The sequence below is a fragment of the Pipistrellus hanaki genome (assembly GCF_964339955.1).
Source record: "Pipistrellus hanaki genome assembly, chromosome: 15".
NCBI lineage: Eukaryota > Metazoa > Chordata > Mammalia > Chiroptera > Vespertilionidae > Pipistrellus > Pipistrellus hanaki.
This window is the reverse complement of record NC_140517.1, coordinates 36,916,197-36,937,481: the sequence shown is the minus strand read 5'-3', so window position 1 is coordinate 36,937,481 and position 21,285 is coordinate 36,916,197. Positions and strand designations below refer to the sequence as shown.

Here is a 21,285-nt window from a genome sequence, read left to right as displayed (position 1 = left end):
TGCAACCAGTTCTTCTGGGTTAAATGCATAAATGCAAATGAATAAATGCCATGGATGGGGCTATGAAACTCAGAAGGTGACTATTCAGGGAATACTGTCCCTCCCTGAGAAGGGGTCTTAAGAACTTGGTGGTTGTCCTAGATTGTTTGAATTTGAACTGGGGTTCCAAATTCAAACAATTCCACACAAACTGGTGTGGTTTGAGGATGGGTATAAAAATCTGGGGAGCGATGAGGCGGGGTGTGTGATAGTGGTGGTGGTAAAGTGTCAATGCAGTCCCACCACCTCTGCACCAGAAAGGCTGTGCATTCTAGTTAAGAAAGACTTTACTGGCCAAACAATTAAGACTGGGGTTGTCTGGTGAATCTGCACTCCTGGGTCCTGGCTCCCTCTGCCCCCAACCCCGCCCTCACCGAGACCATCCTGCCCTCGGAAGGCATGAAGGCAGGCCGGTTGCTGAGGCGCAGCTTGGTTTGCAGAGTGTTGAAGTTGATCTCCAGCTGGCACTTCTCTTGCACCTTGGGTGGCTTGTGGACTCGCCGGTAGTCTCGGAAGTCCTCCAGCTTCTGCTGCATCTCTTGGATGGTCTTTTGAGGCACGCGGTCCTCCAGCCAGGGGATGGTACGCCGGATCCACTCCAGAAGCTGTGGGCCCACAAGAAGCCATGTGGCGGGACCACCCCTGGCTCACAGGCACCTGGGCATCCAGATCTTGGAGGGTTGTCTTGGGGAATCACCCCTGTTCTCCAGCCTCCCGTTGGGATCCCAGGGCAGAGAATTCTGGGAATGGGTGCCCCCTCGGAACCACTGTGCTGTTCACTGGTTACTTCCTGTTTGTGCCTCTCCTTGGTGGTCTCCCTTATTCAGAGATCTCACTGGACTGTCAGTGCCTCAAGGGCTGGACCTGTAGCATGCCTGGCTCTCTCAGGGGCAGCCAGCGCGATTCACAGGCCTGGGGCATAAAAAATTAGAATGTAAAATTGAAAAAGGTGATATATATTTTTATGAGCTACTCATGTCTTTGATGGAGTGAGGACGGCCACAAAGAAGCAAACAAACTGTACATTCTAGAACAATCCCAGGAGAGTAAATCAGTTATTATGCAGCGTGGATATGCTCAGAAGTGATTCCCAATGACAACTTCTGACAAAATGGGAAAAGCAAGGAAGGATAAAGGTATCCTTTACGTCTTGATGCATGATGCCAAACACCCTTTCTTGGGAAGGGCTGGGATCCCAAAATATATAACCTTTAACCTTTTCTTGGTGTTAGAAATAATGGTGATAACAGATCTTTTCTTTTTAAAATATGGTGAAATAATGGTGAAATTATTTATAAAAAAAAATATGGTGAAATATATATAAAAAAAATATGGTGAAATAATGGGATCCCAAAATATATAACCTTTAACCTTTTCTTGGTGTTAGAAATAATGGTGATAAAAGATCTTTTCTTTTTAAAATATCCCCTTAACTTGGCAAGATAAAAAGTCAACCCCCATAGGTTGGTTGTCAAAATTTCCCCCCAATTTTCCTCTCTATGAAATCTCAATGTCTGGGAATCACTCACTGGTATAGAAGAGCCGTCAAATTACTGCTCTTGAAAAGCTTACCTGTTTTAAGTTTTTTTTCTATGGAAATTTTTCAAAATAAAGGTCAGAATCCAGAAGAGATTTACTGAACACCTACCATCCCAACCGATGCTCCAGGTCAGGCTCTGGAGCAGAGCTACCTGTGTTTGAACCCCGGCTCTCTCTCCTACCAGCCATGTGACAGTGGACGTGTGCCTGGGCCTCAGTCTCCTCACTTGGGAAAGGGGGTGACAGGAATGGCAGATCCTAAGCCTGTAGTGCTGTTGCCCAGGACCTGCCATGACAACCGTAGTCCTGGCCAGCACCGCATCAGCTCTCGGTCTCTCTATCCTACTGAGTCCGACTCTCCACGGGGAGGGTGTGGGAATGTTAATTCTTAAAACACTCTCCAGATGATTCAAAAGCCATGCCGTGTTCAGAAAATTCTATCTTTGAGTATTTGTGTTGGAACCCAGATAGAAGCTCTAGACCCCAGGAGCCAGCTAGCATGCTGACATATCAGTTTGATGCTTAACCATGTGAAACCGACCTGAAAGGCCACATTCCCGTACTGGCTTAGGCAAACTCTACAGCCTGTAATCTTATCACCGTTTCTAAAAAGTCTCACTGTAACACCTACTGTTCACTCTGCAAGTGTCACATGACCTTTGGTCAAGGGTAACAAAGGTGACCCAATCTTTCAGCTCTGGGGGTATCACTGGGGGTAGGGTAAGTGGCACTTACATCGCTGGCCAGCCTCTCGTAATCTTCCATCAGGTGTTCATTTTCCTGATTGACAGCCAGCACCTTGCAGATCCGGTTGGCGGCTGTCTCAGCCTGGGATGAGGGAAGTGCACACAGTCAGGGTTGCCTGGGGGCTAGTGACCCTCCCCCTGACAGGCAAGTCCCTAGAAAGCTGGCTCATCCATGGCCCACACAGAACTTCCCGAGGAGTAAAGAAGTACAGCTTCGGCAAGATGGCACCCCGAGTGCCTGTTTCCTCACAGCCCTTGCTGGCGTCTGCACAGCTTACTGCTCAGGCTCCTACCCAGATAATCAGGCCCCTCAGTTTTGTTGGCCTGGACCCTGGGGATGCTGAGAAGGGTTGGGAAGCCTCCACAGTGGAGGAAATGGATTAACAGACGCCCTAGTAGCCCACAAAGAGAAGGGTTGGGTCAAGCTGGGTGGGGTCCTCCACTAGGCCAAACCTTGGATGAAGTCTCCCCTTGGGTGGGAAGGTAGACTGCAGCGAGGCTGAGTGCTAGAGAGCTGTAGGGCAAATGGCGGGGATGCTGGTGCCCTCCCCCCCCCTCCAGAGAAGCCTGGTGTGGTGGTCAGTGCACAGGCGGAACACACTAAGCCCCTTCCAAATCCTCCCCTTGATGGCTCATTGGGCCAAAGTCACCGTCCACAGAGCAAGGGATTCACAGAGCAGGGAGTGGTGGAGACAGTGACTACTTTTTGCCCAGAACTACAGGACTCTGTCCTGTGTTGGCCTGCTGAGGGAGGGTGCGAGGAGTGGAGGAGGGAAAGGGGTTCCACACAAGAGAGGAGAGACCAGGTACCTTTCAGGAAGCACAGAAAGGATCCAAGAGGAAGAGTTGAAACGGCAACAGAACAGGAACAGAAATAGTGAGGAGGGTCTACAGAGTGGTGGGGAAGGAAAACAGAGAGGCTTGGGGATGGCTCCAGACCGGGCTAACTACAGGCATTGATGCCCAGCCTCTCCCTCCACACACTGCTTCTGGGACAAGCAGACAGGTGAGTGGTGGACCAGCCAAGGTTGGTGTGCAAACACGCAAACACACACACACACACACACACACACACACACACACACACACACACTGCATCATGCTGCAGGATACTTGCCAATGGCTCCAGGCAGTGCTCCTCAGAGATGAGGTTCACAAGGGTTTGGCCAGTGAACACTGGCCCGAAGTGCAAGCAGAGCAAAGGTTGCAGCTTTCAGGGCAGCCACAGAGATTAGTCCCTGACCACTCATTGGAAGACAATGGTACCCCACGCTGAACCCACTCTCCTGCACAGGCCCACAAAGGTGGGGGCTGCTGGTCAGTTTCACTGTCCAATTCCTGGCATCCAGCTCTGAGTTCAGTGTTCTAGGTAGTCGGGTTGATGAATGAATGAGTGAACAAGGAGTAAATGCTTTAGCCTGGGGATCAGCTTCAATTTATAAACAAAAAGAACCCTAGAGAGCACTCTTTTAAGAGATGAGATTGGTGAATACACAATATAATATACAGATGATATATTAGAGAATTGTACAACTGAAGCCTATATAATTTTATTAACCAATGTCACCCCAATAAATTCAACAAAAAGAGAGATGTGCTTAAGTCTACAGGGAAAAGACAGCAGCAATAATAAAAAGTATCCCATGGCTGGCCTGAGCAGCAGACACAGGCTGGGGGGAACCCAAACTTGGGCTAAAGAAGCCTGGATCCTGCAATGCCTTAGTGAACAGCAGCTCCAAGGGCCAGGCCTTTATTTCTTCCCTTATAAGAGCAGTTTGGCTGCCTCAAAATGGCCAAGTTCTCTGTCCTGGGTCTTCCTGCCAGTGTCCACTCCCAAAAACCCCTCCAGGCTTCCATTTCCCTACTACATGGAGTTCAGCTCTAAGCACAGGAGGGTAGCCAGGGCAGAAGAGAAAGCACTCTTGCATGGGCAGGGAGGCTGGCGTGGGGCCAGTAGGAGGGAGTCCAATGGCTTACGTGCTATTAGTTGGGGTTTGTGGCAATGAATCTTCACTGCTATCCACCCCTGCCCCACCCTGCCTTCCCACTAAGGTGGGGGTCCCTTCCACTCACCCGCCTATGCCCTCCCACAGAACACTCTAAACACAAGCTCCCACCTCATGCGGGTAAGTGGCAGGAGGCTATGAAAATGGCTCTCTGGCACTGGGCTGGGAAGAACCACAGCGGGCAGGGACAAGGCTACTCGACTAGCTGAGCATGTGCCAGGAACAGTCATTTCATCCTCAGAACAACCCTGTGAAGCAGGTACTAGTACAATCCCATTTTACAGATGGGAGAACTGAGTGAGATGAAATGACCTATCTCACACTGCTAAGAGATTGCAGAGCCTGGGCAGGGCAAACTAGCACAGGGAGCACCTGCTTGACCTGGCCTCTGAAGAAGGTAATTCACGGCAGGCAGCAGACAGTCCATGTCCTATGATGCCCTACCCACTTAAATGTCCTCCTCTTTTAATTGAGGATAATAGCACCCCCTGCTACAAAGGGATGTGTAGGTACTAAGAGTCTGTGTCTAGCATCTAGTAAGTGCTCATAAAAAAAAGCTAGTTTCTTTTTCTCCTCCCTGCCCACTTGCCAATTGGTGACACTAACTCAGGTCTCTGGGAATAGCTGTCCACAACCAGAGACCTGGAGGCAAGCAAAGGGGACAGAGGTGCGCAGGCCTTCATGTGGGAGTCTCTCCTCAGGGGCAGCATGAGATCAGCCATGCTCAGGGAGAACTGCCACTGGGAACACACTTGTGACTGCTCTGCCTGTGTCAGCATAGCTGCTTGAGATGGGTCCAGAGAGCTGGGTCAACAAGAGGAGGCTTAGAGAACAGCCTAACCTGCTCAGGCTGAGCCTTTCCTGGGCCCTTTGGGAGGGGAAGGGGCCACAGAGAGGGGCAGAGAAGCCAGTTCTCTCCAGCGAAAGGGCACAGCCAGGGCACCAGGCAGGTGGCCTAGTGTGGATCATGAACAGAGAGGAACAAGGGCAACCGAGTGGTCAGGAGTACGGGTCCCAATTGCAGCTCTGCTAAATTTAATGTGATGCAGGGACTCAACTGCCCTTTCTGAGAAACTGGGACGCTACCAGCAATCTCTCAAGGCAGGCTGTATTCATAGAGAGAATATCTGTGTCGTGTCAGCGCCAGCTAAGTGATGACACTGAAGCCCATGGTCACAATAAACCTGCTTGAGCGGGTCAGTCCTCAGCCTGGCCAACCACAGATGGATGATGATGACAGGAGGCCGGCAAGGGCAAGCCTCTTAGACACAGCAGCCAGGTGTGCTCCCACCCCAGCTCACCTTTTGAGCCCCCGAGAAAGCGTGGTAGAAGCAGGACACGTAAGTCATGATGGCTTTCTCATCTGGCCTCAGAGTGCCTACAATATCTGCGCAGAGAGAGAAAGAGAGAGAGAAGCAAGAGAGAGTGAAAGATGCAGGGAGGGCAGCTGGGACTGGGCCCTAGGCTCATGCGGGAGAAATAGCGCTTGCTCTAGACTGGAAGCCAAACCCTGGCTTTGGCTATGCGGGCCATTTTGCTAGGTTTTGGTAAGGGAAGGGGGTGGATTCCTCTTCGAACCAGGCCTGGATTTATGACACTAGCCATTGGGGCTGGAGGGGTTAGACCCTAACTGATCTTTCTGAAAATGTAAGATCATTTCTGCCACCTCAGAATAAACCACTTAATAGTTTTCTGGGGCCCTAGAATAAAACTTAAATTATTATTATTTTTTAAATGTATTTTATTGATTTTCCACAGAGAGGAAGGGAGAGGGATAGAGAGCTAGAAACGTCGATGAGAGAGAAACATCGACCAGCTGCATCCTGCACACCCCCTACCGGGGATGTGTCCGCAACCAATGTACATGCCTTTGACCGGAATCGAACCTGGGACCTTTCAGTCCGCAGACCGACGCTCTATCCACCAAGCCAAACCGGTTTCGGCCTAAATTATTATTTTTTAATAATGATTTTATTTTTAAAATATGTTTCTATTGATTTCAGAGAAGGAAGAAGGAGATAGATAGAAACATCAATGATGAGAATCATTGATCAGCTGCCTCCTTGTACGCCCTCTACTGGGGAATGAGTCTGCAACCAAGGCATGTGCCCTTGGCCAGAATTGAACCTGGGACCCTTCAGCAGTCCGCAGGCCAATGCTCTATCCACTGAGCCAAACTGGCTAGGACTAAAACCTAAGTTCATGATCTCAGACTACAATAGTCTTACACAGCCTGGCTCTGCACCTTCACCTCGCTTACTCTTCTCTAGCCATTCCTTCAATAAGCCACGCTTATTTCTGCCTCACAGCCTTTGCACTTGCTCTACACTCTGCCTGGAATGCTTTTCCTACAGATCTTCACATGACAGCTCCTCGTCATCACTCCAAGTGCTGTTCATGTCACCTCCTGGAGGCTTCCCATGATGGCCCCAGCTAAAGCAGCCCTCGGGCTTCTCTGTCCCCCCATCCTGTCCCATGTTCTCTACTGAGCTTATCACATGAAATTACTTGATCTGTGAATATGCCTGTTGTCTGCCCCAGCCACCAGAACGGAAGTTCCATGAAAGCAGAAACCCTGCTTGACTGTCACCACTGTATTCTCAGTGCCTAGTACAGAGCCTGGCACAGATTGGGCACTCAATAGACTGTGAGCAAAGGGTGGCAGCAATGCCAAGGAACTGGGGTATGGCTTCCAGTCGGAGAGGCCACTGCCGTCTGCAAGAGAAATGAGGTGAGCATGGGAGGCGAGAGGCAGCAGTGGCATTGGGCAGTGGCAGCGAGGTGGGCCTGCCTGGCCCTGCCCGGTACCTTCTGCGCTCCCGAAAAGGCATGGTAGAAGCTGGACACATAGGTCATTATGGCCTTCTCGTCGGGCCGAGCCGTGTTCACGATGTCTGCAAGTGAATGACAAGGGTTAAACTGCCCAAGTATTGGTGTGGGGGAGGGGTGTTCACTCACCGGGATCCAAAGGCTCCCAAGATCACAGACATCCCAGAAGAAGGTCCCTTAGAACTGACTCAATGACCCCTGGTGACTCTGGTAGGCTCAGCTACACCCTGAGCCCCTCCATCCCCATGGGCTCTAGAAAGGCCACAGCTGTGGGAACTGGATTAAAATGAGGCCACTTCCTCTCTCTGAGAATGGTCTCAAGGGGCTTCTGGACAGTCAACCCCAAGGGCCACGAGAGGCCAGAGGCATGGATCCTGGCTGGGTGGTGCATGGATGGGAAATGGAGAAAAGCCAGAAAAGGAAAACACAAAACACTACAAATGGGTGGGCTCTGGACTCCGAATCCACAGCAGGCAGGGTAAATAGAAGCCTTGCTTATTCAGAGGAGCGAGCCCTCCCTGGTCACTTTGCTCCTTGCCTCCCCCCAGGTATGGGACTGGGTCAGGCAGGGCTATGGTAGCCTCCAGAGTCAATCCTCCTCAAGCTCCCTCTTCCCTACTCCTCACCCTGCTCTATCCCTGAGCAAGTCTGGCCTGCAAAGGCTGCTCCTGCTCTGGTTCCCCTGGAGACACAATGTCCCGGGTTCACCCAGATTCTCCGCCATTCTCACTGGCTCTGCCACTGTCTGAAGTTACCATAAGATACACAAGAAACAACGTGCTGACTGAACAAAAGGGATGTACATACCCTCTGCATCCAACATTTTGGGGATGTCTAGGTATTTCTCTGCCACTTCAAAGGCATTGTTCAGGTTGGTGACTGGGTCGTCCTGAGGAGAGGGAAATGAGGAAAGAAGGAAGAACTCAGTCAGGGGCAGGATCCAGAAACAAAAGGGACCCAGGGCTGGCCTAAAAGGAAGAGATCTGGGGAGGGGTTAGGACTGGAAAAGGTACTTTTTTAGGCAGTTCTTAGCCACATGTGCTACTGGCAGGGAGAGGAGGCCACCTGAATAGTCAATTCCGACCCAAAGGGACGCCTCTGAAAATCCTGTTGGACAAAGGGGATCTTTCCTCCAGAAAAAAAAATGTGCTCCTTTCTTACAGTTTTCAACTATCCAGACCACAGATTAAGCCCCCTGTCCTGAACCCGACAGCTGGACAGACTTGAAACATCTCTGGGGGAAGCAAATTGAATGTCTCCACGTTCCAACCTCTCTGAACCATCCATCCCTTCATGCCGTCTCCAACTGCTAGGGGATTAAAGTGCACTTAATTCGGACCCTTCTTCACGTGTCCTTACTGCTTTCCAGCTAGAGTCCAATTGCATTACTCCCTGTGACTTGAACAGGCTCAATGAGGCCCGTGCCTCCTCCATTTGGAATGCCTGCTCTCTGACTCTAGGTTGGCCCCTCCCTGATCATGACAGCCCAAGTGTGCCATCCTTCCCCTGCAGTATTGTCGGGCCCTATCTCCTCGCCACCCCATTCAGCCTGAGCACCTGTGCATGGCTTCATGTGGCTGGCTTGCTCTGGATACATTGTCCTGCCTTCCCCACAAGGTTGGGGAATCCTAGGGCAGGGCCTGGGGCTTACAGGGTCACAAGCTTTGTATAAACAAATTAGAGCAGGACCCTGCCAGGAAATGTCTGCCGGCAGTGTGGTTTGGAATTCCTTACCCCTTGTCCCCATGGACAGAGAGGGAATGCTTCCAGAACCCAGAAGTTAAGGAAGGGGAGCTACAAGAAATGGTTGGCCAGGCCTTAAAATAACTCTGGTGGTTACAATGCCCATGGAAGGAGAAAGGGACAGTCTCTGAGGGGAGCAAAGGAGGTGAGAACTGAGCCAGGGGATGTGGTGACAGTTGGCACAAGGCTCTCCAGCCTGCCCATCTGATCACAGAATCCAGCTTTGAATAGCAGTGATAGATGGATTTGGGGGACGTGATTAGAGTTAGGGTATTTGTGGACTGTTGTGGGGAACACAAGATGCATACCTTTCTCAGCTTGTCATATTCGATGAGCTCAGGCCTGTGCCGGTGGATCAGGGCATTAAAGGCAAGACCGTCCTTCCAGCTGGGGATGGAAAGGCCAAGGTTATGAGGATGCCCACGTACTGTAATGTGAGTGCAGAAAGGCCCCAGGAACCCACAGCAACAATCAATTCCCATTTACTGAGGTGGTTTAGTGTGTGTGCCAGGCATTGCCGGGAGATGGTATGGCAGGGTGGCCGTGACCTTGACTGCTGGAGCTGAGAGTTACGGGGTCAAATCCTAGCGCCTCTACTTACTATTAGTGTGACTATGGGCAAGTCCTACAATTATTACCTGTTTCCATGTCTGTAAAATGGGGATAATAACAGTGCCTACTTCATGAGGGTTGTCATAGGATTAAATAAGTAAATATGGTAACACTCAGACCAGGGCCTGACATGTGTACATGTAAGGCTCCAATGAACTGCACAGGCCCACTGAGGGGAGATGGCCTACTGCAGAAGGGCAGTGCCTGTGTTGTGTGACCTCCGCACCTTGGCTGACATGACCCACAGGCTAGCTAAATGCCAGGATGTGGTTGGCATGAGGGTCTCTGCGAGGCAAAATGACAACTGGTCACATGCTAGACTGGTCACATTTTTCTACCTGGGATCCTCTAAGACAATGGTTCTCAACCTTCCTAATACTACGACCCTTTAATACAGTTTATGTTGCGGTGACCCCCAACCATAAAGTTATTTTCATCGCTACTTCATAACTATAACTTTGCTACTGTTAATGAATCGTAATGTAAATATCTGTGTTTTCCGATGGTCTTAGGCTCTACAGCAGTGGCTCTCAACCTGTGGGTCAAGTCAAGGAATGATTGGTCAGGCCCTAAAATAACTGCTAGCAGGGTTGCCTAAGACCATTGAAAAACACAGATATTTACATTACGATTCATTAACAGTAGCAAAGTTACAGTTATGAAGTAGAGATGAAAATAATTTTATGGTTAGGGGTCACCACAGCATGAGGAACTGTATTAAAGGGTCACAGCATTAGAAAGGTTAAGAACCACTGCTCTGAGGGCTGGTTCCTTCTGGGGTCAAGCTTAAGGACACTTCCTCAGGAAGGCCACTCCTGACCAAGGTACTCTCCCGATTACTTTCTATCACCTCACTCTATTTTGTGGTCCTAGTTTATATAGCACTTCTCACTACCTGAAATCGTGTTGGTTTATTTGCACCTTTGTCAATTAGTGGTCCTCTCTGCTACAATGTAACTTTCCATTTTGGTCCTGCTGTATCCCCACTGTTGGCATGTACTAGGCACAAATATTTACCAATCCTATATAATAAAAGTCTCATATGCTAAGTGTCCAGTCATCTGGTCATCCATTCAATCAATTACAGAGCAATATGCTAATGATATGCTAAGGTCTCTCAACCACTCACTATGATGTGCACTGACCACCAGGGGGCAAACGCTCCAACTGATAGGTTAGCCTGCTACTGGGGTCAAACTGGGTGAGATGGGCTGGACATGCCCTGGAGCCCTCCTACGGTCCCTCTCCAGCTGGCCAACTTCCCATGTCCCTCCCCAGCTCCGATCATGCACTCGTGGGGTCCCTCAGCCTGGCCTGCGCCCTCTTGCAACCTGGGACCCCTTGGGGGATGTTGGAGAGCTGGTTTCAGCCTGATCCCACTGGCCAGACTGAGGGACCCCACTGGTGCATGAATTTGTGCGCCAGGCCTCTAGTTGAATAAATAAATGAACAAGAAGTACAGAGAGGACCAGTGAGTTGGTGGCAGGAAAAGGGAGACACACAGAGGTTCTTGAGGGTGGGACTGTGTGCTATTAGTAGTTGAGTACAATGGAAAGGTACCCAACCTCTAAGTGCTGGGGCCCTGGAGAGCCTGGGGGCACAGAAGAACCTCTGTGGATCCTGTGAGGCCCCATTCTTCATTCCTATGTGTGCTCCCTCCTTCGCCCATCCACCCTAGGAGGACACCAGAGGCTCAGAGGGTGAAATCACAGGGCTAAGCTGGACCTGACCTCAGGACCACCCGCCTCTGGTCACACTGGATCTTGAGTGGCGCTGATCATGCTTGCCTGTGTTCTGGCAACAGTGGACATGTCTCCTTTTTTCTCACCCAAGAGAGAGCAGGTTCATCACAGGGCTGACTGGGTTTTGTTCACTAGAGTGGACAAAGCATGTTTTCCCCAACACTCAATTCACAAGGATCTATAGGGATGGGTTCCCCTTGAGAGGTCAAAACCAAAAAAGAGCTTTGTTGTTACTTCAGAGAATCACTTTGCTTGGGGCCTTTAAAGCCTTCAGCCCAGGACAGTGAGGCAACTGTCACTGCCATCATCATCATCACCACCACCACCACCACCACCACCACCACCACCACCACCACTTCTTCTCCTCTTCCTCCTCCTCCTCCTCCTCCTCGGAGAGGACACAGGGACCTTATAAGGAGCTTACAGGAGTCAGTGTCAGGAGGAGGAACTCCTGGAGGGCTGGCAACTGATAGATCATGAGGAAAGCACAGGAAAAGAAGGCAGGTGGGAGGACAGTGCCTCATGTCCCAGGAAGAAGCAAGATAATGAGTTGGGCTTCGGGGCTGCCGGCACTCACCTGATGTGGAAGTTCTGCACATTGACGTTCTTGTATGGAGCTGTCTTTCTCTGGCACCAGAGAAGGAGCCCTTCCTTGGCAGAGGTCTCTGCAAAACACACAGAGTCACTGAGCACCGGCTCAGACAAAACCATTCTTCTTGTTCAAGCAGAACCCAGGGGACAGGCCACTAGACAGAGCAGCAGCAGCAGTGATGGTAGCAACAGCCCTTCCCATTCCAGACATGGGCAGGCCTCTGCTGATCCTAACTGCTAACCAGCACATATGGCCCCAAGAAGTAACTCACCCAGAATCACCCCAGGAAATGGCAGTGACAGAATAATGTCAAGGTCTGAACCTGTGCCATGTTTCAGACCACAAGGCTTGTGCCTTTTACTGTCAGGACACACCATCAAAGAAGCCTTTGATGCTGGCCTCGGCCACTCCTTGAACCAAGTGAAGAGTCGGTGGTGGCCTAGACTCATTCCAGATCCACAGAGGCAAAGGTTGGAGAATGGAAACAGGTAGGCACTGACACTCAGGGGAACCAGGCCAGGCCTGATTCCCACTAATGTCTATATGATTCCGATTCCTCAGCTGTAAAATGGAGCTGATCATGTCATCTTCATGAGGGTGATGTGAGGGTCTACCGAGACAGAGGTTGTGAAAGCAAAGTACTCTGGATACCAGAGTTGGGTGGCTTCAAGAGTGATTCCTTCACCTACAGCCTGGGCCAGAATCTCCACTAACCACTCCTGCACATGGCTGGGCCCTATAAGTGACCCTGGGAAACAGGAATGAGCCTTGAAGCATGACGACAAAATGCCCAAAATCCTAATCTAACTCTCCCCAACCCAGGTAGAACCTGGGTGGGGAGAAAGTGGTTCGTGGCTGTCAGTAGGACTCTTGGCTCTTACCTTCCACCGAGATGTCCTGGATGGCGAACCTGAGGATGATGGTCCAAATCATCCCCAGCGTCATCTTTGCGTTGCCATCTACAATCTCTGTGTACAGGGAGTGGGTAAAGGGCGAGAAGGTTGTTAAACCAGACTGAGAGCCCCTCACCCCCAGGGCAGCCTTTCCAACCCATTTAAAATTAGCTGCCCAGGCCTACCCTCCACCATCCTCACTGGAGATGTGCCCTGAACACTCTGGGAAGCACAGTCCAAAAGCCTCTAAACATATGTGTCCTTGGCTTCCATCACGCCAGCTCATTCTCTCTCTCTTTTTTCTTTTTAATATATTTTTTATTGATTTCAGAGAGGAAGGAAGAGGGAGATAGAAACATTGATGAGAGAGAATCACTGATTGACTGCCTCCTGAACACTCCCCCACTGGGGATCATGTGCCCTTGACTGGAATCGAACCCAATATCCTTCAGTCCACAGGCTGACGCTCTATCCACTAAGCAAAGCCAGCTAGGGCTCTCTTGACCTAACTTAAAAGACTGCTCCTCCCCGAAGCTTGCTCCCAGCCCTCTGTTGATACCTCCATCATGGCTTATGGGCACGTCTCCCCACTAGTGGGTGCATGTTGCACTACTCTTTGTTGAGAATCTGTCCACTTCCTTCCAAGCCCAATGCTGCCTCTTTTGTCCAAGCCACTGTTGCCTCCTCCAGAGCTCAATACACTGCGACCTACACCAGCCCCTGCAATCCACCTCCACACAGTGGCTAGGGTGGTCCCTTTAAAAATTGCATCATAGCCCTAACCGGTTTGGCTCGGTGGATAGAGCATCGGCCTGCGGATTAAAGGGTCCCAGGTTTGATTCCCGTCAAGGGTATGTACCTTGGTTGCGGGTACATCCCCAGTAAGGGGTGTAGCTTCAGCAGGAGGCAGCTGATCAATGTATCTCTCTCATTGATGTTTCTTTCTATCTCTCTCCCCTTTCTCTCTGTAAAAATTCAATAATTTTTTTTTTAAAACTGCATCAGATTTGTGTCACTCACCTAATTAAAGCTCCACTACACCTCAAACGAAGCCCATGTTCTGGGCCCAGCTTACAAAGCCTGCCCTGGGTTACCTTGCCCTTTCCCCTCCCCAGCACTCTTTAGCTGTATCGTTTTGCAAGCCAGGCTCTTTTTTGCTTTAAGGACCTCATACCTTCTGTCCACCAACAAAATGCATCCCTCAACCCCTTTCTCAGATGCCAAGTCCTTCCTATCCTGTCACCCTCTGCTTATTGTCGCCTCTTCAAAACGGCTTCCCTGACCACCAGTCTAAAGGTGCTCCCTGCACCCATCCTAGGGCCCCTCTCCCCACAACCCTGCTCTTCTCCTCATACTGATCGCCAACTGGAACCATATATTTCTTGGTAGGTTTACTTGTTCACTGTCTGCCTTTGTGACCACTGCATCCCCAGCACCTGGCCCTGGCCCTTCTGAAAGATATGATGTTGTTGAAGGAAGAGGAAAGTAGGGATACAGGACCCAAAAACCAACCACTCTCGAGTGAGAGAGAAGGGTCAGGAATACACATTCTTTAGCTTCAGCAACTTAGAGAAAGTCATATCTGTAGCACTCAGGGTACCATGTGTTCACTGCTGGGTGACAGAGTACAAGTGGCCTCCTCTAGTAGGAGCCATCAGCCAGGCGTGCCTTTGGCAGTCTTTTAAACGTCCTCTGCCCCCACATACCCTGGCACACAAGATACAGGGAGAAAGGGTGGGAAGAATAGGACACTTCAAGACACCTTATTCACGGATCCTCAAAAGCAGAAAACTCCAGGATGGGCTTGATTTAAAAAGGGGGTATAGTGGTCATCCACAGGATGGGGCCCAACCTTCCCCACGGACACACTCAAGAGAAAAGGGTGGGGGCTCTTGGCAATGGTGGCAAAACTCCCCAAGTGAAGCCATGGGCTGATGGCTGAGGATAGCTTTTGGCTTTAGTTTCAGGATAAGAAAATATGTGTGGCCTGCAGCCTGGAGGCAGAGGAAAAACACAGTGTCTGCAGGCCCTTTCCCAGGGCTAAGAAGCCCAGACCCTGAAACCAGGCAGAAGCTTCCCAGTGTGGAGCAAAGGCACCATTCATTCAGGAAATCTATGCTGTGTTCCTCCCAAGTGCCAGATATCCAGAGGTGGGGGATGGGCAATCTGGAGAGGAGGTCACAGCTCCTACTTCCAGCTGGTTACATGGGGAAGCTGGTCACGAAGGGCTTAGAGAGTTCCTGTGAGGGGAAGAAGATGGCTTTTCTCATTACACTTCCACCAGCTGCTTCTCAGAACTGCAGCTGTGCTTCCAACTCATCCCCTCTTATAACCCCCATAAGGAAGCAATGTTCCTCTAAGTGTGTAGATCCTTAGAGGGATGGGGAGGTAAGGGCAGTGTAGGGGCTGGAGTTCTCAGGTATTCCAAAGCCCCCAGAATGTCTCTAGTAGGCTGCTCTACAGCTTTGTCTAAGGCCCGATGGTCACAGGATTGGGAGTGAACTAATTTGAAAAGAGGATGTTTTTAGCCTGAGTTTTTCTCCAAATGAAAACTGATGACTGCCACGGGCCTCTCCTCTAACCCCTTCTGTATTTACAGTCTAGAATTTGAGCAAAATAAATGCAGCTGTGAGAAGCAGAAGACTGGAGTGCAGCCAGGAGGAAAGATCCACGCAAGGACAGAAAATCTCAGGGCCTAATTAAATCTTTGGCCTTTGATTTTTTTTCAAACAAACACCAACTACTCCAACTGTGGCATATAAGGCTTGGCACCCCTCTCTGGCACCCAGAGCAGCAGGGGCAGGGGAAGCCTTGGAACTCGATAGGCACTCTTAGCCTAGGGTCTTGGCCAAACTCTCAGAGTACTGTCTTTAATGGCAATTAGTTTTCTTTGTTTTTTGAAAAGCTGGGACCACATGGATGTTGGGCAGAGGAAAACTGATCTGACTAATGAGCAAACTGTGAGGCTAGGCTGATGGGGAGCAGCTGAACACCATCAGGCTTCACCTAGTCTCCAAAAGTGCCTGTGACCACTAGACAAGAACCTGCTGCTGGAGGGACAGCATGTTCTTGTTCTAGTAGGAAGGCTTGGAGTAGAAGGTTACAGTCCTGAGAATCCCCATGGGGCACAGAAGGATCCTGGGTAATCAGTCAGAGGACAAACTCTCCCAGGACATGTGGCTAGCAAAGTCTGGTCATTGACCTTTGGGCTTGCACTTCCTGCCCAGAGCACTGACACTGGGCCTCAAGTGCCCTTCTACCTTCTGCATCCCCTCCTGCCTACAGATACCAGGCAGGGCCTAAGGGCAAATGTGCTCCTGGCACAGAGGGATGCCATGTCTCTTGTCTGTCAGTGTCTCCAGGGTGCAAGTCAAAGCCATTTCTTCTCCTGCAGAGGAAGCCTGCCCTGCGTGATCAGGGGAATTAGATTCCTCAGTCTTGGACTGGATTATTCTGTGGGAGGGGAAGGGAAACTTGTGGGCCAATGTCACATTGCAACAATCACTGGTCACTGCTGAGGATATATCAGGGCTTTAAGCACTCCCAGTGCTCTACCACCAGTACAACTTCTGAGACAGAGGTCCAGCCTCAGAGCTTGCAGGTCAGAAACTGGGCTGCATAATCCAAGCTCACCTTCTGCCCCGATGGAGACCAGCTTGACTCCTTTGCTAGCAATGAAGTCCAATGCTTTGTTCACATTGTTGATTTTGTGCACTCTCATCTTGCCCCGCTCTGGCTTAGGTAACCGTTCCCCTGAGAAAAAAGAGAAAAAAGAAAAGCTCTAGAGTCCCCATTGCTTGCTCCCCAGAACGGGCTGCCACAGCACTCTGGGCCCATCCCAAAGGCCTATGCTCAGACACACTGCTACCGGAGCCATATAAGCCTCACTTTTCCCAGCAGCAATGGGACAGATGGGGTGGGCCATATCCCAGGGACTGCTGTGACAGGTACCCGGTTCCAGGTGGGGTATGCTTTCTGAGAGAGGAGTCTCACCTGAGATGACCTCCAGGAGGAGCATGAGCTTGAGCCCATCTCGAAAGTCCTCATCGATGTTCTCGATCTGCGTGCCGGCTTTCCGCAGGTGGGAATTGCACCAGGCTGTGAAGGTCTAGGGAAGCAGAGCAGAGAGTGGCCAGGAGGGTCAATGTGGCTGTTGGGGCTTCTAGCAAAAGGGCTGGGCCACAGCCCTGGGCTACACCCTTTAAGTACACTGTTTCTAATATTTACAACAGCCTAGCAGGCTAATCTGAGGAAACTGAGGCTCAGGGTAATTTCAGACCCACTAGCACAAACACCTAGGTGAAAAGTGGCAGAGCACAGATTGGAGCCCAAGTCTGCCACCCTTGGAACAAGTGCCCTCTCCGAGACACATCCTAAGCCTAGCACACGTAGCAGACAGAGGTGCCACAACCTGTGGTTTGCTTGTTCAATCACACAAACCTACCTTGACTAAGCACCAGGTCCAAGTGTGAAAACAAGAGGCAGGGGCCCTGCTCCTATAGAGCAGCAGTCGCCGACCATTAGGACCTCATGGACCACCAGTGGTCGGTCCGCAGACTACCAGTTGGCGACCGCTGCTGTAGAGTTATGCTCTCTTGGACAGACACAGCCAGCCCTCAGTCATCCAGTAGACTGACCAGATCTCAAGGACCAGCTAGTACTGCCTCCACCCACCTACCCCTCAGGTAGAAGCTTGGGCAGCCACTTCCCCATCTCTGGTACAGAGATGACCTACGACGGTAAAGCCTCCTATAAATTCAAGGTTTTCTCATGTTAGTGTCCCTTGGGAGCTTTGGGTGGCCCACCAGCAAGCACCTCCTCTGTGCACATCCCCACAGTTTGTTTTCCTATAGGCCACGTGTCCTCTATTTCTTGGGGAACATTCCACATCCCACCCTTCCAAATCTTAAGATCAACGTATCTTAGAGAGGGGAGCAAGGCAAGTGGGAGGCAGGCCTCCTCTTCACCCAGTCAAACAACTGTTTCTGAGGAGGATGTTTCTGAGGATCACTGGGCATGGGAATGCTGGAAGGTGAAAGGGAGTTAAGAAGCCCAAACCTGAACACAAAACACCCAAGTACAATGCACTTGTCCTTCTGGTGGTGGCCAGCCACTCAGCCCCTGCTGGTTGGGGCATGTCATCAGATGTCAGCGCCAGGGACACATGTCACACCAGTTAAGGTGGACATGCCCAGAATCCTGGGAAACCGGCCCACTCAGCCTCCCAAAGCAGGGTCTGGGAAAATCCCCACTCTGTTTCTCATAGGAACCTCTACCCTCCTCATTCTGCAGGAGCACACACTCCATGGCCAGGTACAGGCAGAAGCCACATGGAGGTGAGGGGCTTCCAAGGAGCCTCTGGCCAAACACTGTGTTCTGATAACGCCACCAGTCCTGCTCATTCAGAGGCTCAACACAGGGTCATTCCCAGACAAAGTCCCTGCCTAATTAACATGCTGTACTACAATAGGGACCACAAGAGGTTTCCTTCCAAACCTGAGTATGGGGAGGGGAGGGCATGAGACAGGATGGGATGGACTGCCGGTGGCCTAGGACTCCCCCGCCTGCCTCTTGACAACATGAATTCCTCTGCCTCGGAGACAAGAGAGCCCCTTCCTGTCTGAGGCTGTTCCCATTGCCTGGTTCCTGCCTCACCTTAACCAGCAGTTGCCTTTTCCTCAATCAGCCTGAAAGGCGGCTCCTCTGGGGGTGCCTGCACCAACTTGCTTGCCCTGACCCGATTCTGACCTGGATGGCCCTTCCTCTGTGTCTGATCTCTCAACAAGTATGCATTGTCTCCTGCCTCCCACAACCATGAGCTACTTTGAGCTCTGGCCACCAAGCAGGTTTTCGTTAAGGAATGTATGAATTTGCTTTCCCTACCCAATTTCCCACACTCCTTATACAACTCTGAATTCAGACAAACCAGGGCTAGAATGCTAGTTACAGCTCTCACGTGAGCAAGTTACCCATCCTAGCATCTGCTTCCTCATCTGTAATGTGATGAAAATGGCACGGGGGTCATGGCAAGTGTGAGGATTCAAGGTGACAATGCCTGTAGAGTGCATAGCAGGTGCTCAAAAAATGTTAATACGTCCCCGTTCCTCTCCTGAAATCCTGCCCACCTATTCCACAGAGTTACTTTCTCTGTACCCTGCCAGCCCTCATCAGTACACAGCCCTCACCATCTCTCTGACAGCCTCTTCCTCGTCTGGATCTCACTGGAGGTTTTGTGCACATGTGCACATTCCCATGGGATAGGAATTACCTCTCACATCTCAGATATTTTTATAATGCCCAAAGCACAGCTGGTTTCAGTGGTGGGCAGTGAGTACACGGTGGAACTCAGCTGACCTGTACTAGTAAAGCTAAGGGCAGTAGCAGGCAGGGCTAGGGCAGGAAATGACAGGGGATGCCAGAGCCTCTGATCTTGCATGTGCCTGATAGATGCTGTTGGGCAGTAAAGCAGCCAATCACATTTCACGACTGAGGATATAAGAGGGCAGTTCCCAGAGGGCAAGCCTTATTGGTGTTCTGCTGCTGCTGGAGCCAAGATCTAGGCACCTGCTGAAACTGGTTTGGCTCAGTGGATAAAGCGTCGGCCTGTAGACTGAAAGGTCCCGGGTTCAATTCCCGTCAAGGGCATGTATCTTGGTTGTGGGCACATCCCCAGTAGGGGGTGTGCAGGAGGCAGCTGATTGATGATTCTCTCTCATCGATATTTCTAACTCCCTACCCTTCTCTCTTCCTCTCTGTGAAAAATCAATAAAATATATTTAATTAAAAAAAAAATATCTAGGCACCTGGTCTGCAAGCATGGCCGAGCAAGTGTCTCCATGGCAGCTCCACTGCCTGGGTTATACTTGCATGCTCTGAAGGGGCACAAATCTGGGTTTAAATGCCAGCTCCTCAACTTGTTCTGTGTTTCCAATCAAGTGATTTGACCTATTATACCTAATTTTCCTTCTCTATACGATAAACTTACCAGAATCTACCTCTTATAGTTGTTGTAAGATTAAGTGGGGGAAGAAGGGTATGCTTTAAAGCCTCTTACACAGGGTCAGCATGAAGTGCCAGATGAGCTTGATTGGTGTGGCTCAGTTGGTTGGAGGGTGTCCTGCTCACCAAAAGGTTGCTGGTTCAATTCCCAGTCAGGGCACATACTTGGGTTGTGGGGTGGGGCATGTGCAGAAGGCAACCAATCTCTATCTCTCGCTCGCTCTCTCTCTCTTCCTCTCTCCCCCCCTTTCTCTGAGAATGTCCTCTGGTGAGGATTAAAAACACACACCTATCTATATAAAACCCTAATATGCAAATAGGCCAAATGGCAGAACAACTGGTCACTATAACGCGCACTGACCACCAGGGGAGGGGGCCTGCACGTGGAACATGGTGGGCATCGACTGCAGCAAGATGGTGGAGCTGGTGAGCAGGGTGCCAGATCAAGGTGGGGCACCTGTTGCTGTCATCAGGGCAAGCCTCTGGTAGTTACTGAAAATTCTTTGCTCCCACAAGCCACGGTCCTGCCCAGCACTCATACCTACTGCTGGTGGTTGCTGGCCCCAACTGCCCTTGAGGGTTTTTCCACCCTTCCCGCTCCTGAGGAGTGATCAGGGCAACAGCTACTGCTGGTGCTGGCCCTAATCTCACTGTCAGTGGGTGCAAGCAGGGCCAGCACCGTCAGTACATGGGAGCGGTGGCAGCGGGAGCTACCAGCAGACCCGGGACCAGGAGTCGAGGCAGGAGGGTCCAGCAGGGGCACAGAGGATGGGCCAAGACCCGCCCCTATGCCCACTGCAGCCCCACAGCCCACAGTTCCTTACAAATTCATTTACCGGGCCCCTAGTAATAAATAAAAGTGCCACATAAACTGTGTGAGTACACACATCCACACTGCTGCCTCCCTCTTTGCAAAGGCCCTTATCCCACCCCCATGGTTTGAAATGGAAATGAGATTACAGGAGATCCTCTCAAGATCCACCCCAACCTGTGGAGGCTTTGAACAAATCTCGCCTTGTTGGGTTCACACTATCTTTCCTCACAAAGTCACTGTACTACCCACCTCCAAACACATGTCCTATCTCTGTCCTTTGCTCATCTTCTCTGAGCAGTAAGCAAGTGCTCTGGCTTAGGACTCCCACAGACCTGAGTTCAAATCTTGTCTCTGCGATTGAGGCAATCTGCCAACAGTGTTATCTTGGGCAAGCAATGAGCCTTGGCTTCCTTGTTGATGAAATAAAGACAACAATCTCTTGATTTAAATGAAGATCAGACAAAATAATGCAAGTAAATCACGGAGGGCTGTGCCTGGCACAAATTAAGTATTCAGTGCTACATACATGTCAAGAAAGATCTATTTTTAAATAAGTGGTAACTCTGCCACGTACTTGTCTCCCTGGCTAGAAGCAGGCAGAGTCCCAAGCAGAACACTGAGCAGGTACGTGGGGAAAATATCCACTCACCTGGCCTAGGTGGTGAGTAGGAAGAACTCCCTCCCAAACCTGACAGACACAAAACGGAACTCCACCCACAGGCTTCCCCACC

The 21,285-nt window shown here is 50.6% G+C and overlaps 1 protein-coding gene across 1 annotated transcript in view; it reads right to left on the bottom strand.

The window, feature by feature from the left end:
• Positions 1-21,285, bottom strand: part of ACTN4 (actinin alpha 4) — a 79,177-nt gene that overhangs the window by 12,616 nt on the left and 45,276 nt on the right. Inside the window, exons 2-10 of the mRNA XM_084905628.1 lie at positions 16,735-16,849; positions 16,375-16,494; positions 12,730-12,816; positions 11,834-11,921; positions 9,211-9,289; positions 7,967-8,048; positions 7,139-7,224; positions 2,314-2,406; positions 414-644 (exon numbers count right to left, since the gene is read on the bottom strand). Coding sequence (XP_084761754.1) covers positions 414-644; positions 2,314-2,406; positions 7,139-7,224; positions 7,967-8,048; positions 9,211-9,289; positions 11,834-11,921; positions 12,730-12,816; positions 16,375-16,494; positions 16,735-16,849 — 981 coding nt within the window. The remainder of the gene's footprint in view (positions 1-413; positions 645-2,313; positions 2,407-7,138; positions 7,225-7,966; positions 8,049-9,210; positions 9,290-11,833; positions 11,922-12,729; positions 12,817-16,374; positions 16,495-16,734; positions 16,850-21,285) is intronic.